Genomic DNA, 17,855 nt, shown 5'->3' with positions numbered 1-17,855 from the left:
TAAATGAATTCTTTATAATAACACACTATATTTGTAATTAAATAGATTAAACTAATAATAATACTTTTCCATGTAAATTACAGAGTATATTCGTATACTAATACTAACTCAATACTGCATACAATTATATCATTCTTTGTATCCAACTCTTTTTTTCCCATGCCTATATATACTTTCAAGTTTCAAGAAGTTTCAAATTTGAATAACGATTAAAAAATCACTGGTTTTCCGTTTCTATTTTCTTAAATATTAGTTGATGCTTGAGACATTAGTTTGTTTAGTAATATCATATATAATTGTAGGTTATTATTTACTAGAGTTTAGATGTGACAAGTGGGTTTATATCTAAATTTCAATAGTGCTCAAGGTTTAATCTGATAATCTTCATGTTTGTTTTTTATTATATTATAATTTTTCTATAGTGTTAGAGGTTTAATATGATACAACTGATGACACATTGGTTATTATCGACCTTTTGGTAAAGGATCACTTCCAAAGAAATTGATTATTTTATTTGTTTGTGCATAATTTGAATGTGAGAAACACTTTTTTTTCCAATCTATTTTTGCCTCATACTGTCATACAACTGAGTTTATCTTTATTGATAAAAAGGTTTAACATATTTTCTAGAACTATTTTATATATTTTTTAATTACTTATATTAAGCTGTGTTATTATTTACATAACAAATGGATCCATAATACTATTAGGAAATATAATATTTATGAGTCAAACCATGCATCACGTACGGGTATTAATACTAGTATTTAAATAATTAATTATTTGTTATTTTATTTGGTGACACAACTACACATGTCATCCTCCAACTTACCTTTTATATATATTGAAGTGTATATAGTATGTGTATATATTAGGGAAAAATACATAAAAAAAGTAACCTATTTATTTAAAATTCTTAAAAATGAAAACCTATTTTGTTTTCGTTTATTTAAAAGATAGAGTTTTCATAAATTTCCTAATAAGGGAAAGATCGTTAGTTTTAGACGCCAGTCAGCCGTTAACATCGTTAGATTCCTTACGTGGCATAACTAAAACAACTATTCATCTTCTTCTCCCCCTTTCTACTCCATCTGCCCCCCCCCCCCTGCCCCACCCCTGCAGCACCACCGTCGTCTGCCACCTCTCCCTCGCCGGAAAACAGATCCGACAGCCACCACAAACAACCATCTAGGATTTTCTTCAACTCTAGACTCCAAATACTCCATAACCACCACTGTTGCTTCTGTTCGACTTCCAGCCGCCACCACTCGACTCCATAATCTTTTAAAACAAAAGCCATTTTTTTCTATTTAAAAACCTAATGTTTTCTCTTTTTCTTCTCTTTTTTCTTCCCGTCGCAGCCACGTACCGCCGTACCATCACCACCCCACGACGGTCCAGGAAGAAGGAGGAACGTTCAAGCTTCCAAACAGGTCGTTACAGATCTGTCCATGCTTAGTTTTCATGTCGCAAACCCTAAAAACGTTTCTCACTTGTTCCTTACCCTCCTGGACGATTATGGAGTCGAGTGGTGGCGACTAGAAGTCGAACAGAAGCAACAGCGGCAAAGCAGTGGTGGTGATGGAGTATTTGGAGTCTAGAGTTGAAGAAAACCTTAGAAAGTTGTTTGTGGTGGCTGCCGGATCTGTTTTCCGGCGAGGAAGAGATGGTAGGGGGGTTGGTTGCCGGCGGATAGAGTGGAAAGGGGGAGAAGAAGATGAATAGTTGTTTTAGTAATGCCACGTAAGCAGACTAACGATGTTAACGGCTGACTGGCGTCTAAAACTAACGATCTTTCCCTTATTATGAAATTTATGAAAACGGTATCGTTTAAATAAACGAAAACAAAATAAGTTCCCCTTTTTATGAATTTTAGGTAAATAGGTTACTTTTTTATGTATTTTTCCTATATATTAAACTAGATTAAGCACCCGGGTAATAGTCAAGTAGTATTAAAATATTTCTTATATATAATTATAGCAATTATGTAAATGTTAAATGTGAAAACTCAGACAACATAAGTTATAAAATATTTATACGGAGTAATACCGTATAAATAAAAAGACCTTCGTCTCTTAAATGTGAGCAATTACTTCTGTCTATGGCGTCTTGCTTCACGGCACATATGTTTGTATACAATGGGATTATTGTGTCAAGTTATACTGAAAGGCAGATGAGATGTAAGTGTATTAGTGTGGGTATATATATATATATATATATAATCATTTGATAATGGTGAGTTAAAACTTTTAAAACCTCTAAATTAGTAGAAACGGCTAAATGGCATAATTAAAACATGAAAATAACTTGTAATGTTGCATCTGATACAAAAGTACAATGATCATACAAATGGGAGTGTCTCTCATATCCTGAAACAGGGGCGCCATACACATTTTGGTGGCAACTTCATTGACATTGTTTAGTTTTTTTTCAAAAATAAGGTACTGAGGTTAAGTTTTGTTGAATATTTGGTATGAGTATGATTTTTTGTAATCCAGATGTGTTATTTTCTTTTCAAATGGGAAAGTTACACATGTAAAAAACTAATGGTTTTCACTTTTCAATATGTTCACGCAATGTATGTTTAGAAATGCACGAGTCGTGGTTAGTTTTCAAAACCGCATAAAAGCAATATACAACATCACAACATAAGACATCCGACAATATTATAAATATCAACGACCATTTATTCTTTTAAAATATAACGATATTAGGATATTAGGAGCAAGGGTCTAGTCGGAAAGTTTTATCGGCAAAGTGGATCGGTTAGCATTGGCTATTTCGCAAGGTTGTAGCACATGCATCAACAAGTTTTAACAAGTTACATCGACAAGTTGGATCGGTTAGTTCTGGCTGATGCTAGAGGACGTTGGACAAGTGCCACGTGAACTTTTTTTTTTATATAGAAAAGTGAACGTTGGAGCGTTTGTGATTTTTTTTTTAAATTTTCCCCTCTCAACTTCTACATATACAACATACATATACATATTATCAAATAAAATTAAACAAAACACATTTTATTATTATTATTTATCGGTATTCTGTTTTTATAATTAATGAAAGTTTAGGGTTTATTAGTTAACTTTCTTTTTTTGTAATAATTGACAAGTTTTGAAACTACACCATAGCTTTTGGCAAGAATCGACAAGTTTTGGCTTCATTTTCGCAAAAACATGTGTCAAGCTCTCATTGGCTACAAAGTTGCCAAAAACTTGTCAAATAGTCAATTTGTGGTACTACATCCTTGCCTCTAAGATAACAAAATCAATAGTTTTGTTACGTTAAAAAACCACTTTCATGAAACAAAACAAAACCAAAGCAAGCGAAAAAGAGAACTTGTTCAAGAGTATCTAAATTGAATTCAAGGAAAATCGCAATAACTTGGACAGAGCAGCATGATTGATCTAGGCTTCAATATAAAGCTTTTCCAATTTGGGTATCTTCATTGTGGAAACATCTAGACGAGCCTTTGAAGACAATGTCTTGAACATCACATGAGTTTCAAAGCCCTCAACCTCAAATTTCCTTTTTGTTTGAGGACTGGATGCAGTGCTTTTCAACAATTCATTAGGGATAGTTATATCTCTAGTCACATGGACTATTTATGGAAAAACATAACAAAATTTTTTTATTGGGGACACAAAAGAGAAAACGAATGTTCAAAATTTCATTAGTAAGTTATTGCCTGGTGTCATAAATAAATTTGTTATAATTAAATTATAGAAAGGAGATTCTCTCAAGTTATATCCCCAACTTGAGCAAGTTTGGAAAATCTTGACCCTTGAATGAAAATCTTTGAATCTTAACCTTTGATTTTCATTTAAGAGTCAAGATTACCCTATTAGGGTGGACGGAGTGGGGCGGGGAGCGAATTGGTACCGGTCCGGTACCTAAGGGAACACCGCCCTGTAACACCGAAAGTTTTTCTAAAGATAAATAAATTAACCCTTTTTGTAGTTTTGACATTAAAATAAGTTCCTAATATTTTATTTTTGAATCGGGGGTTAATTTAGTTGGAACTTTAGCGGATAGCGGGTAAAAATACCCACCAAAATTGAAAGAGGCGTGGCATACCCATATTTTGCCAGCCAAACCCCTTTTGTGAGTCATAGTTTCACCTACTAGTCTTTCATGCTTCTTCTTTCATTTTCATCATTGTTCTTCCAATCAAAGCAATTTTCTTCATAAATTCAAGAATCATTCAACCATAATAATAATCTTCCATTATTCTTCTAGTTTCAAAGATTGAACTACTAGTGTGTGGTGGTGGTAAAGGGGTCAAATTCAAGAAGGAAAAGGGGAAGAGATTAGAAAGTGTGATTTCAATTTCTCAAGAGTGTTTATCTTAATTAATCAAATCCTTCCTAAATAACAATAATAATCATCCTAAGTTGAAAAGTTAGGGATTATGTATGTGGTGGTGGTGGCCGAAATTAGGGAAGAAAAGGGGAAGAAATTGTGACTTGGAAAACTAAATCTTTATCTTCTATTCTTGAGGTATTGATTTCATTAACCTAGTTTTGATTATCTTGATTTTAGGGTTCATGAAGTGAACCAATTTGGGAGTTTTTGCTAGAAGATGAATTATGGTTATATTCTCCCCAATTCCTTAGTTAACCTAGTTGTCATTGAGTTATATGATGTGTTTGATTATGAAATTGATAAATTCAAAGTAATATTTTGAGTTTGCAAGAAAAGATGAAATTTTTGCTAGTTATTGAAATGTGGTTGAAAAAGGTAAGATGAACTACCTAATTTTGTTGTTAAAGGTGGAAGTAACTCAATGACAAATGGGTTGGGTTTTGGGTTTGGAAAAGGCTAGTGAATGAGAATTTGGTAATTTTGAGCAACTAGATGAAATGGCCACATGTTGGTGGTAAAATGAGATTTGTAGCAAAATGATAGATAATTGTGATTGATCATTTTGAAAGATAGAGTTTTGTTAAAAGAAATTGGGTTTGAGCCAACTCAAAGAGAATGAGTTGGATGGATAAGAATGCTAGTGAATTGTTAGTGGCTAGGTGAGCTAGCCAAGTTTTGTGAATAAAGTCTTATGCATATTGTGTTGATTTGTTAGGTTGAAAACTTTGCACTTGTTGTGGCATTCTCGTTTGTTGTTAGTCGCGGAGGAGGTGAGCACTCTTTCATACTCTTATATATGCGTTGGGTCGATTACCATACGATGGTGGATTCCATGTGTGGTAATCGATTCGGCGTTAGGGCCTAATTTGAGGCCGGATCCTAAGAACCCCATAATTGAGATGAGATAATGGCCTAAGAACCTTTGAGGCCTAAGAACCTATTGTTTAGCGTATATGGATCCATGTATGTTTTGTTAGCGCAAAAGTGAGTATGCAAGTGATGATATGACGGTATCATTGGCTACATGCGATAGTCTTTTGTGTTTTTGCCCTCCTTCGTATGTATAATTGTATGCAAGTTTATTCACTAAGCATTCGCTTACGTATGTATAATTGTATGCAAGTTTAGTCGCTTACGTATAATTGTATAATTGTATGTATAATTGTATGTGATAGTCTTTAGTTGTTTATTCACTAAGGCTAGTGAATTGAGTTAATAGTCAAATTTGATGTTTGGTGTGTGCAGTAAGAGTACAGACGCAGACACGGCTGATCGTGCTCAGCGTCTCTAGTATTTCCTTTTGGTGTTCAGTTTCCGAGAGCACGGACGCAAAGCACGGTCGACCGTGCTTGCTGCCGCAGTTTCTCTGTTTTCGAGCAAAATTTTTCCGAGCTTCATCTGATGTTTTCAAGGTCTGAAACTTATAGGATATGTTTATTATAACATATTAAGGTGTTCTAGTTTGTTAGATTTTGAATTTGAACATTTCGAGTTTTTCACCTTATTTTGTCTAAAATTTTTCTAAGTATGGATTGGTAAAATAAAGTCGACTCGTAATAAAAGAAAAATGGTCGAGTCGAGTTGATTTCTTTCAAGTGGTATCAGAGCCGAGGTTTAAGGGATTTAGGTATTCCCTCGTTTAGTGAATGCCTAGACTTAAACCTTAGACATGACTTGACCTTAGGTGTTCGGTAATTTTATATGGGACCTGAAAGAGTGTTTGATGATGTTAGCTTATAAACTTGCTAGTATTAAAGCACAATAAGAAGCCGGCCTTATTGTGGTTGAAGTACTAACAACTTTATAAACTAACCGCATCAAACTTTGGAACGGTCTAGTATAAAGTTATAGGTTATGACTTATAGTTCGTAAAGTAGGAGTAGGTTATGTGATTGAATCAATTTATCTTCTCTTATTATAGTATGGCTGATCAACATAACGAAGAAGAACAACCCATTTTCGTCGAGGATAGTATGGATATCTCGGATCAAATCGGGAGGGCATTAGAGAAGTATACCCCCATTTTACTCAAAAAGTTGAACGATACTATGGAAGGAGCTATGAACAACCATATAGCTCAAATGATTCGAGAAGAGGTGGCAATAAATGTGCAACGAGAATTTGAGAAACGGGATGGCAAAGACAAAGGTAAAAAGACCGATGATGAAAGAGAAGTAGAAGTGACGGGGGAGAAGGGTTACAAGAAAAAGTTCACTTTTAGGGATTTTGAAGTATGTCACCCACCCGAGTATCACGGTGACCATGATCCCATAGTTTGCACGAGGTGGATCTCAGAGATGGAAGGAGCCTTCCGTACTAGCCAATGTCCTTCACATCTTAAGGTAGTATTTGCAGTGGGCATGCTCCGAAATAGCGGGAAGAGATGATGGGATGGGTTGTTGGCTATAAAGAAAGAAGCTTTGGATCATGTGGAGTGGCCCGAATTCAAAGCGATGTTTTTCAAGGAATTTAGGTCGGAGGCCGAAGTAACAAAATTGAGAAGTGAATTTCTCAATGATTGTCAAGGTAATTTAAGCTTGAATGAATTTCGCGCTCAATTCTTGGATAAAACACAATTTTGTCCGGAATTTCTTGAAAATGATTAATTGCTAAAAGAGCAATTTTACTTGAAGTTGAAGAAGAGCTTGAGGGAGACGATAAGCCTACGTCAAATGGAGTCTTTCTCCATGTTGGCAGATGTGGCTAGAGATCATGAAATTGAACAATCAAGGGTTGATGAAGGTGAACTAAAAAGGAAGCACGAGGACACTAATTCTCCAAATAAGCGGTTCAAACAAAAGGGTAGTTCCGGTAATAACTCTACTAGAAGAAACATCCCTTTTTGCCGTCAATGCAAGAAGAATCATCTTGGGGTGTGTAGGGCAACGGAGAAGGGTTGTTATACTTGCGGGAAACCGGGGCACACGAGGCGGGAAACCGGGGCACACGAGCCGGGAATGCAAGTCAAAACTTCATAAGCCTGTCATATGCTTCAAGTGTTATGAAGAGGGTCATATGAAGAGTTCCTGTCCTAAGTTGACTGAAGAGGAAAGACTCGAGGAAAGACGAAAAGAGGCGGAAAGAAGGAATGCTCAAACTCAAGGGAATCAAAGGGGAAGATCTTTTCAATTAACGGTGGAGCAAGCAAGGGAGAACAATGAAGTTGTGACAGGTACATTTCTAGTGCATGGAGTTCCCATGCGAACTTTATTTGATTCCGGAGCTAATAGATCTTTTGTTGCTACTAGAATTACATGTGCTATTCCACGTCCTAAATCTAAATTAGATGCTCCCTTACAAGTTGAAGTAGGAAATGGTAAAGTTGAATTGGTTGATGATGTGTTTTATGATTGTGAGATTAAAATTGACTTGGATATTTTTCAAGCCAATTTGATTCCTTTTCCCTTGGGTGAGTTTGACATTATTTTAGGGATGGATTGGTTAAGTACTCATAATGCTAACATCGTGTGCGATGAAAAGGGCATTCGATTGAAGACACCAAAGGGTGAGGAGTTGGTTGTGTATGGTGATAGGAAGAAACATTCAATATCCGTTTGTACTTTTGCTCGTGCTCAACGTTATTTGACTCATGGTTGTCAAGCCTACCTTGCTCACGTTGTTGATGTTGAGAAGAAGTCCCTATCTATTGAGGAAATCCTAATTGTTCGAGAATTTACCGATGTTTTCCCCGAAGACTTGCCGGGTATTCCTCCCGTACGCCAAGTTGAATTCTCTATTGATCTTATTCCGGGGGCTACCCCCATTGCTAAATCTTCCTATCGTTTAGCTCCAACGGAGATGCAAGAGATGATGAAGCAACTCCAAGAATTGCTTGAAAAAGGGTTCATTCGCCCTAGTAATTCTCCTTGGGGTGCACCTGTTCTCTTTGTTAAAAAGAAAGATGGAAGTATGCGCATGTGTATCAATTATCGGGAACTTAACAAAGTAACTATCAAGAATAAATACCCGTTACCGAGAATCAATGATCTATTTGACCAACTTCAAGGAGCTTCGTATTTTTCCAAGATAGATCTTCGTTCGGGCTATCATCAACTGAAAGTGCGTGATGAAGATATTCCTAAAACCGCTTTTCGTACTCGCTATGGTCATTTTGAATTTGTTGTAATGCCTTTTGGTCTCACAAATGCTCCCGCGGCATTCATGGACCTTATGAACCGTGTTTGTCGTCCCATGCTTGATAAATCCGTGATCATCTTCATTGATGATATTCTCATTTATTCCAAAAATTCGTCCGATCATGAAGTTCATTTGCAGGAGGTGTTGGAAACATTACGCAAAGAAAAACTCTATGCCAAATTCTCCAAATGTGAATTTTGGCTAAGAGAAGTACAATTTCTTGGCCATGTTGTTAATAGTGAAGGAATTATGGTAGACCCGGCCAAGATTAGTGCGGTGATGAAGTGGGAGCAACCTAAGAATCCATCGGAGATTAGAAGTTTTCTTGGTCTAGCGGGCTATTACCGTCGTTTTATTCATGATTTCTCTAAAATAGCTTCTCCTTTGACCAAGTTGACTCGAAAGAATATTAAGTTTGAATGGAAAAGTGAGCAAGAATTGGCCTTTCAACAACTTCGAGAGAAACTAAGTCAAGCACCGGTTCTTGTTTTGCACGATGGCTTAGAAGACATGGTGGTGTATTGTGATGCATCATCTAATGGTCTTGGTTGTGTTCTTATGCAACGAGGTAAAGTAATCGCCTATGCTTCAAGACAATTGAAAGAACATGAAAAACGATATCCTACTCATGATTTGGAGTTAGCGGCGGTTGTCTTTGCTTTAAAAATTTGGCGCAATTACCTTTATGGAGTCAAATTTACCATATATTCCGATCATAAAAGTCTCAAGTACTTCTTTGAACAAAGAGATCTTAACAATCGCCAACGAAGATGGCTAGATCTTTTGAAAGATTACGTGTGAAATCTTGTATCATCCCGGGAAGGCTAATGTCGTAGCGGATGCCTTGAGTCGAAAGAGTTCCCATCATTCTTTAATTGTTTCTCCCTTGTGGGTCTTGATCACTAATGATTTCTTTGATCAAATTAAGGAAGCTCAAGAAAAGGCTTTGCTACGAGATCCTAAGAAAGAAAGAATTCAAGGTCAAATCCAATATTTTACCAAGGATTCTCGTGGTCTTACCTTACATTTTGGGAGGATTTGGATTCCATTTACTTGTGAGTTGAAACAAGTTTTACTTGATGAGGCTCACAAATCCAAGTACTCTATTCACCCCGGTGCTACCAAAATGTACCATGACTTAAAGGTAGAGTATTGGTGGCCTGGAGTGAAGCGTGATGTGGTGAAGTATGTAGAGAAGTGTTTGACATGTGCTCAAGTGAAGGCCGAGCACCAAAAGCCATGTGGTATGATGCAACCCTTGGAAATCCCAAAGTGGAAATGGGAGCATATCACCATGGACTTCATCACTAAATTGCCCAAAACGCCTAGAAATCAATTCGATACAATTTGGGTAATAGTCGATAGATTGACAAAAAGTGCCTTATTCCTCCCCATTCGAGAAGCATCATCATCCGAGGTGTTGGCAAAGATCTATGTAAAGGAAGTTGTAGCAAGACATGGAGTTCCAATCTCCATTGTGTCGGATAGAGATACTCGGTTCACTTCTCACTTTTGGAGAAAATTTCATGATGAAATGGGCACCAAGCTTAACTTTAGCACCGCTTATCACCCCCAAACAGATGGTCAAAGTGAGAGAACCATTCAAACACTTGAAGACATGCTACGGGCATGTATAATTGATTTTGGTGGCACATGGGATATTCACTTGCCTTTGGTAGAATTTTCTTATAATAATAGCTATCATTCAAGTATCCAAATGCCACCTTATGAGATGTTGTATGGGAGGAAATGTAGATCTCCTATTTGTTGGGGAGAAGTGGGACAACGTGAGATAGGAGGCACGGAGGTGGTATTGAAAACCATTGAAAAGATTGATATAATTAAAGAAAGACTCAAAGCGGCTCAAGATCGACAAAAGTCGTATGCGGATAAAAGAAGGAGACCGATTGAATTCAATGTTGGTGACCGTGTTTTGTTAAAAGTCTCTCCATGGAAGGGTGTCTTACGATTTCGGAAACGTGGAAAGCTAAGTCCTCGTTTTATCGGTCCTTTCAAAATTTTAGCTAAGGTCGGCAAAGTTGCTTATCGTTTGGAGTTGCCCGATGAACTTTCTGGAATTCATCCTACTTTTCATGTATCATATCTTAGAAAATGTCTTGCCAATGAATTTACTTATGTGCCTTTGAATGAAATTGAAGTCGACAATAAGTTAAACGATGTTGAGGAGCCCATTGCCATAGTAGAAGAAGAACTTAGGAGGGTTCAAAATAAAACGGTGAGGACCTATAAAATTTTGTGGAAGCATGGAAGGATGTCCGATTGCACGTGGGAATCCAAGCATGATGTCCTCGTTTACTATCCATCTTTACATATGGCTTGGATCACGAGGTCGTGATCCGTTTCAAGTGGGGGAGAGTTGTAACACCCCAAAGTTTTTAAGGTAAAGAAATTAACCTCTTTTTATAGTTTTGACATTAAAATAATTTCCTAGCATTTTATTTTTGGATATGAGATTAATTTAGTTGGAACTTTAATGGATAGTGGGTATTTTACCACAAAAATTTGAAAAGGGGCGTGGCAACCCGATATTGTGCCAGCCAATTTTCTTCTAATGATTCATAATTCCATTATACTCTCTACAACCTTCTTCAACCTTCATCTCATTGCATTTCAAGTAACTCAATCTCACTCATGCAATTAATCAAAATCAATCAAAGAATTCTTCTAGTGAATTAATAATAATAATCATACTAGATATTGAAAATTTGAGGGCTTGTGTGGTGGTGGCCAAAATTTAGAAGAAAGAAAGGGGAAAGAATTGTGATTGGAAACTCTAATTTTTTATCTTCCATTATTGAGGTATTGATTTCCATTAACTTAGTTTTGATTATTTTGAGAAATTAGGGTTCTTGAGATACCCAAATTTGGGGATTTTGCTAGAATGTGACTTGTGTACAATTTTCCCTAATTTCTTGTATAACCTAGTTTGTTATTTGAGTTGCATAATGAATTTAGCTAAGAATATATGTGTTAACATGAAAAGATTGATTTTGAGAAAATGATGATTATTACTAGTCAAATCATATTATGATGAAAGTGATGAATAGAGTTGTCAAGTGAATTTTTGAAAAAGAAATGCAACTCAATGACAAAATAAGATGGGTATGGATTAGGAATGCTAGTGACATTGTAGTATGGCTAAGTTGAGCTAGCCAAAAGAGTGAATGTTATCTTATATGCATACTATGATATGATGATAGGCTGAAAGCTTGAATTTGTGCATTTGCGGTTATTTTGAGTTGTTGATTCGAGTCAAGAAGGAGGTGAGTATTCTTGCATACCTTTATGTATACGTTGGGCCAATTACCATGAGATGTGAATGTTCCAAGCATGGTAATTGGTTCGGCGTTAAGCCCATGTGGGGCATTGTTTATGAGGCCTAAGAACCTCCGGGACATAAGAATCCTGATATGTGATTAGTGGGGCCTAAGAACCCCTTGTGTATGAGGCCTAAGAACCTCCGGGACCTAAGAATCCCGATATGTGATATTGATTATGTTGTTTGGCTTATATGGATCCATGTATAGCGTTAAAGTACAAAGGTGAATATGTAAGTATGGCACGACGGTGTCATAGGTTACATATAATAGTCCTTTGTGCGTTGCCCTCCTTCGTGTTCATAAATGTATGCAAGTATATTCACTAAGCATTCGCTTATGTATTAGTTGATTCCCTTTTTATAGGTGGTTCCGGAAGTAGGAACTAGTATTGGTGATTTGAAGTTAGTAGAAGAAAGGTTGATTAGAAGACTGGGAGGTATTGTCCATTCTTGAAAGAATGGATCTTTTGTTTAGACACTTAGATATCCTACCTCATATGGCTCATGATGCTCTTGATTTTTTTTGGTAGTCTTGTTTCTTAGTAAATTTCTGCAAATTATGGTCATGGTTTGCGCTTTTGATTAAAAAAAAGTATGGTTATTTTGTATAAACGTTAACTTGGGTAAATGATGTATGATCAAATGGCCACTTGATTTATGTTGTAAATTATGTCATGTGAAGGTTTGAAATCAGATTTGATGTGTGATGGAACTTGTGTTTGAGTTTAGAAAAGGTTGCAAATTGAGTTAATAGTCAAATTTGATGTTTGGTGTGTGCAGTAAGAGTACAGACGCAGACACGGCTGACCGTGCTCAGCGTCTGCAGTATTTCCTCTTGGTGTTCAGTTTCTGAGAGCACGGACGCAAAGCACGGTCGGCCGTGCTTGCTGCCACAGTTTCTCTGTTTTCGAGCAAAATTTTTCCGAGCTTCATCCGATGTTTTCAAGGTCTGAAACTTATAGGATATGTTTATTATAACATATTAAGGTGTTCTAATTTGTTAGATTTTGAATTTGAACATTTCGGGTTTTTCACCTTATTTTGTCTAAAATTTTTCTAAGTATGGATTGGTAAAATAAAGTCGACTCGTAATAAAAAAAAATGGGTCGAGTCGAGTTGAGTTCTTTCAATTTGATAACGCAGATATTTTCAAAAGCCGATGCCGCCCATTGGACAACTCGAGCTACCTAGTTGTACATATCTTAGCTCGTCTTTTTTGAGTTTTTAATTTTAAACTTATATTCATATATCATTACTTTTAGGATGTAATGTTTTACTGTATCCACTTTAAACACTAAATCTTTGAAGAATTTATTTTATTTTTATCACTAAAGTATTATTTTTGAAAATTCATGGTGCATTAAATTTAAAACCATTTAAGTTTTTAACCTCTTATTTATCTCATAAGATAGTTTGAAGTTTTTTATTTCGCCAACAAAATTTTGTGTTTTAAGATTTACGTTCTATTATTTAAGGGAAGTGATTGATACACCACTAGATTTTGACCACACATCACCAAAAATGTTATATAATATTGTACTGTATAACACTTTAAAGCACATTTGGTGTGTACGGTCAAAAACCGTTGGTGTACAAGTCATCACCCATTATTCAACTATGCGTATTTTTTTGTCCAGTATAATAAAAGTTGACGTGTTAAAATTAATGAATCGCATTTAAGTCTATGTTCTATTGTTATCCGCAGCCAATGACCGAGTATAACAATAGTTTGTATGAACGTATCTATACTACTATATTACTATATAAAAGTTATAAGTTCATATTGAAACTTTAGAAAAAATGAGACATACGAATTGACCAAAATACTTTTAATAAATTAATCATCATCGACCCTTAATATTAAAATAACACCATCAGTCTATTATAATATAAAATATCTATACTAACTTCCTTAAATCAAATACCTTTACCTATACCTATTGATGCCGTCACCATCGTCACCATCCGTTGACGCCATAAAACCACAATCATCACCAATTTGCCACCGCATTAAACATGAACCATGCTCGTTTTTAATTCAAAGTAATTAGTTAACTAGATACTTTCTAACTTAGGAATATTACTCGTATTTTTAGTTCCAAATTCCTTTTTAGATCGTTGTGGTTGGAGTATAGAAAAAGTCAGTCTTTGAGGTCGTCGTTTACAACATCCATTTTTCTTGTTTCCCCCAATTTTCTTGTTTCACCTTCTCATTTATATTTCCATGCCCCCCATCCCCTGAAACCCCAATTATTTTCATCTCAAAAAATGCCCCCAATCAAATCCCCCCTCCAGATCCTCATCTCGCTCCTCCTCCTTCTCTTCCTAATCCCACTAACCACCTCCGAAATCCACTCAACCCATATCCAATCCGACACCCGCTCCACAATCCCCATTTCCGAATTCGGGTTCACCCATACCGGCCGTCTCCACCTCAACTTAACCCATATCCAATTCTCCCCACCCGAACCCGACCTTTCCCGAATCGGGTTTTTCCTCTGTACCCGTGACTCAATTGTCAACGTCATCCAACAACTTCAATCCAATCAAATTTCTTGCCCACTTGATTCAACCGCTGTAAAAACAATTTTCACTTTTAACCATCTTAAACCCACTACAACTACCCCTTCATACGACGTCGTTTTCAATATTACTGATGCTAATCAATTTACCCTCGTTTTCGCTAACTGTGAAAATGGTAAATTTAAAGTTTCTGTTGATGTTGTTTCTGTTATGTATAATCTTGATGTGAAAAATAATTACCGCCGTGATTATTTGTCTGCTGGTAAAACAAATTTACCCCTTATATATTTCTTGTTTTTTTTGATGTATGTGTTGCTATGTGGAATATGGGTTTATGTTCTTTACATTAGGAAATCGTCGGTTTTTCGGATTCATGTTTTTATGTTGGCTGTATTGATACTAAAAGGATTGAACTTGTTGTGTGAAACCGAGGATAAATCATATATTAAGAAAACCGGGACGGCTCATGGTTGGGATGTTTTGTTTTATATATTTAGTTTCTTGAAAGGGATTACATTGTTTACTTTGATTGTTTTGATTGGGACGGGTTGGTCGTTTTTGAAACCGTATTTACAAGATAGGGAAAAGAAGGTTTTGATGATAGTTATTCCGTTACAAGTTGTTGCGAACGTTGCACAAGTGGTGATTGATGAGACGGGTCCATTTGGGGAGGACTCGTATACGTGGAGGCAAGTGTTTTTGTTGGTGGATATAGTTTGTTGTTGTGCGGTTTTGTTTCCGATTATTTGGTCTATTAAGAATTTGAGGGAAGCTGCGATGACTGATGGGAAGGCGGCTGTGAATTTGATGAAGTTGACGTTGTTTAGGCAGTACTATGTTGTCGTGATATGTTATATATATTTCACAAGGGTGGCGGTTTATGTGTTGGAGACGATTACGTCTTATAAGTATGCGTGGACGAGTGTGTTGGCGGCTGAAATGGCTACATTGGCGTTTTATGTGTTTACGGGATATAATTTTAGGCCAAAGGCTCATAACCCTTACTTTGCGATTGATGATGAAGAAGAGGAAGCTGCTGTCGAGATTTTGAAGTATGAAGATGAATTTGAATTGTGAGGTTTGTTTCAAACTATTTTAGATCTTGTTCATCGTACTCTTTACTTGTAAGTATCATCTATAGTAATTATGTGCAACAAAAGTTTTGAAAAGATCTATATTGATGAATTTTATATGATAAATAGCTACTGTGGTGCAAGTTTGTAATTTTGGTTCCGAGTAATGTGTAGTTATGTAACTATTGAGATATCATGAAATGGGATCTGAATAAATTGCGTAATTATAGTGTCCGAGATTACTTAAGATAAAACGCCGTGTGTTTTACCCTCTGTTTGTCCAGATTGCTCAGGCTGGTTTGGGTTGTTTGTATGCTCTTGAAAATAGTTCAGTTTAGTATTGTGCTGAATGTTTGATATAGAAACATCTTTTTGGGCCAAGATTTTCTTAGTTTCCTAACGTACAAACTCAACATTTGGATGGACTGAACTACGTTTCGACTTTTTGATTAGCAGATGTCATTTATTTAAGAAGTTTGATGATATTTCAACAATTTACCGACGCTAGTTCTGATAGAAACAATGAATGGTTGACGATTAGAAATATAGGGATGTAATGGGTGGAGTAATGGAGGACAGTAGTACATTGCAACAATTGACCTGGTAGGGATGAAAGGAAATTCAATTAGGGTTAGCAGAGATGAGTAAATCAATTGTTGTTTTTCTAAATTGGCAATGAAAATCCTTGGTCTTAATATTTTCAACATCCTACGGGGTTAGGACTTGGGAGGATTTGTTAAATCCCTCGTGCATGGGATTTTTAAGGATTCCCATGAAATTATAATTTCCTAGCTTTTGTAAACCAAACATGGGGTTTCATGAAATTCAATTCAAAATCCCATGAAATCCCTCAAAATTCCACAAACCAAAGCAGCTTTAGGTCTTTTTGCAGATAAATGGATGCCATTGATTCCCAACACTTCTGGGCTGCTATCTGAATATCTGATGCAGGTTGGGGCAGTCGTCTTCTCTGGAACATGTTGGTTCCCGACAAGTTAATGTCTTTGCTTAGAGGGCTTCTCAGAATGTTATCCAGCCTCGCTTAATCTTTGTAATGGTGGGGTGACTGTGGACTCTATCTTGTGCTCTGCAACTGGTCTAGTGGAGACACTGACCGCGTCTTACATTTATGTGCAAAAAGCTCCCCAATATGGCGTAAAATTTGGGCTTTGCGGAACTTGAATGCGCCTGCTACTTCCATCTCCATTGAAGACATTACACGTGGAAACGCGGCTCACATTAATGGGAAAAGAAGGGAAAAGGCCTTTCATGGTTTGCTTCTCGTGGTGTTATGGAATGCTTGGAAGTGACGAAACTCCGTGCATTCATATAAGACTTAGATCAAAAAAGTCTTAAGATGAAGATGTCTTTGTTAGTACCCAAAGAATCTCCCTCCCATTGATTCAATACAGCTCAAACTTATTAACTGAATTGGGAAAAATGGATCTCTGATCTCACTTCTATCTTCGGTGGACCTAATGGGGGACATGTTGAAATGGCCTCTTGACCCTTCTCTTTCTCAAAGACTTGTACCTAGCTTTTGTAATTTGTAGACCCATTTGGTCTTTTAATAAGATCACATTAGCGTTTTCAAAAAGAACATAGTGAACCTTTGTAACCACCCTTAGTTATCCAGACAATTCCATGCTAGTTATAAATACATGACTAGGATCTGAAACATGAAAATATTATCTTGACTGAACGAATAGACGCCCACTATGCTTTACATGAGTATTTCAGGAGGTTTCCCCTGTTTGATTACCTGGGGACGTTGAGCCATCTTTTTTTACTCGGATGTTAAACTTAATGGCATTGTTTTCTTTGTTGCAAAATTCACATAGGTTGGTCCGGGATAGCTGATTCGAGTAGGTTCGGATCAGGCTTGGGAGTTGTAAATAGTTGGGTTATGTAGTTTATTAATTGCACTCTAAGACTTGAACGTGAGTCTCTTCAAACCCAAATCCTTATGGAAAGACTCCCTTCCTATTGAGCTATTAACCTAATGGTTTACTATTGTTAGATTAATAATGATTTCCATGAACCTAACAATTGGATCCATTGTTTGTTTTGCGTTGATAGATTCAAGTTTTCTTGAAGGGCAAGACAATTCGATCTTTTTATTTTTAGAGTTGTCATTAACGTGTATAAATTAGTTGTTTTTTTCTTAGGGGTGAGCTTTTGATATAAAAAATACAAGTTTTTCATAGTTTAGTCCTCATGCAGTTTGTGTTTAACAAAACATTCTATTTCTTTCACAGTAAACATATTTTTCAAAATTAACAACTTATAACGGCTTAATATGTTAACCAAATATATAATACATGGAGGTAAGGAAGTTGGAACAAATATTTAATACATGGAATTGCAAAATTAACAACTTACAACGACTTCATATGTATAACATTCTATTACGTCTTTAT

The 17,855-nt window shown here is 36.2% G+C and overlaps 1 protein-coding gene across 1 annotated transcript; it reads left to right on the top strand.

Moving 5' to 3' along the window:
* Positions 1 to 14,008: 14,008 nt before the first annotated feature.
* On the top strand, positions 14,009 to 15,689 carry LOC122581251 (protein CANDIDATE G-PROTEIN COUPLED RECEPTOR 7-like). The gene has a single exon (XM_043753439.1). The coding sequence runs from the start codon at positions 14,108 to 14,110 to the stop codon at positions 15,437 to 15,439; it is 1,332 nt and encodes a 443-aa protein (XP_043609374.1). The 5' UTR covers positions 14,009 to 14,107; the 3' UTR covers positions 15,440 to 15,689.
* The last annotated feature ends 2,166 nt before the right edge of the window (positions 15,690 to 17,855 follow it).

Source organism: Erigeron canadensis, chromosome 1 (assembly GCF_010389155.1).
Source record: "Erigeron canadensis isolate Cc75 chromosome 1, C_canadensis_v1, whole genome shotgun sequence".
In the NCBI taxonomy this organism is placed as follows: Eukaryota; Viridiplantae; Streptophyta; class Magnoliopsida; order Asterales; family Asteraceae; genus Erigeron; species Erigeron canadensis.
This window is presented reverse-complemented; position numbering and strand designations above follow the sequence as displayed.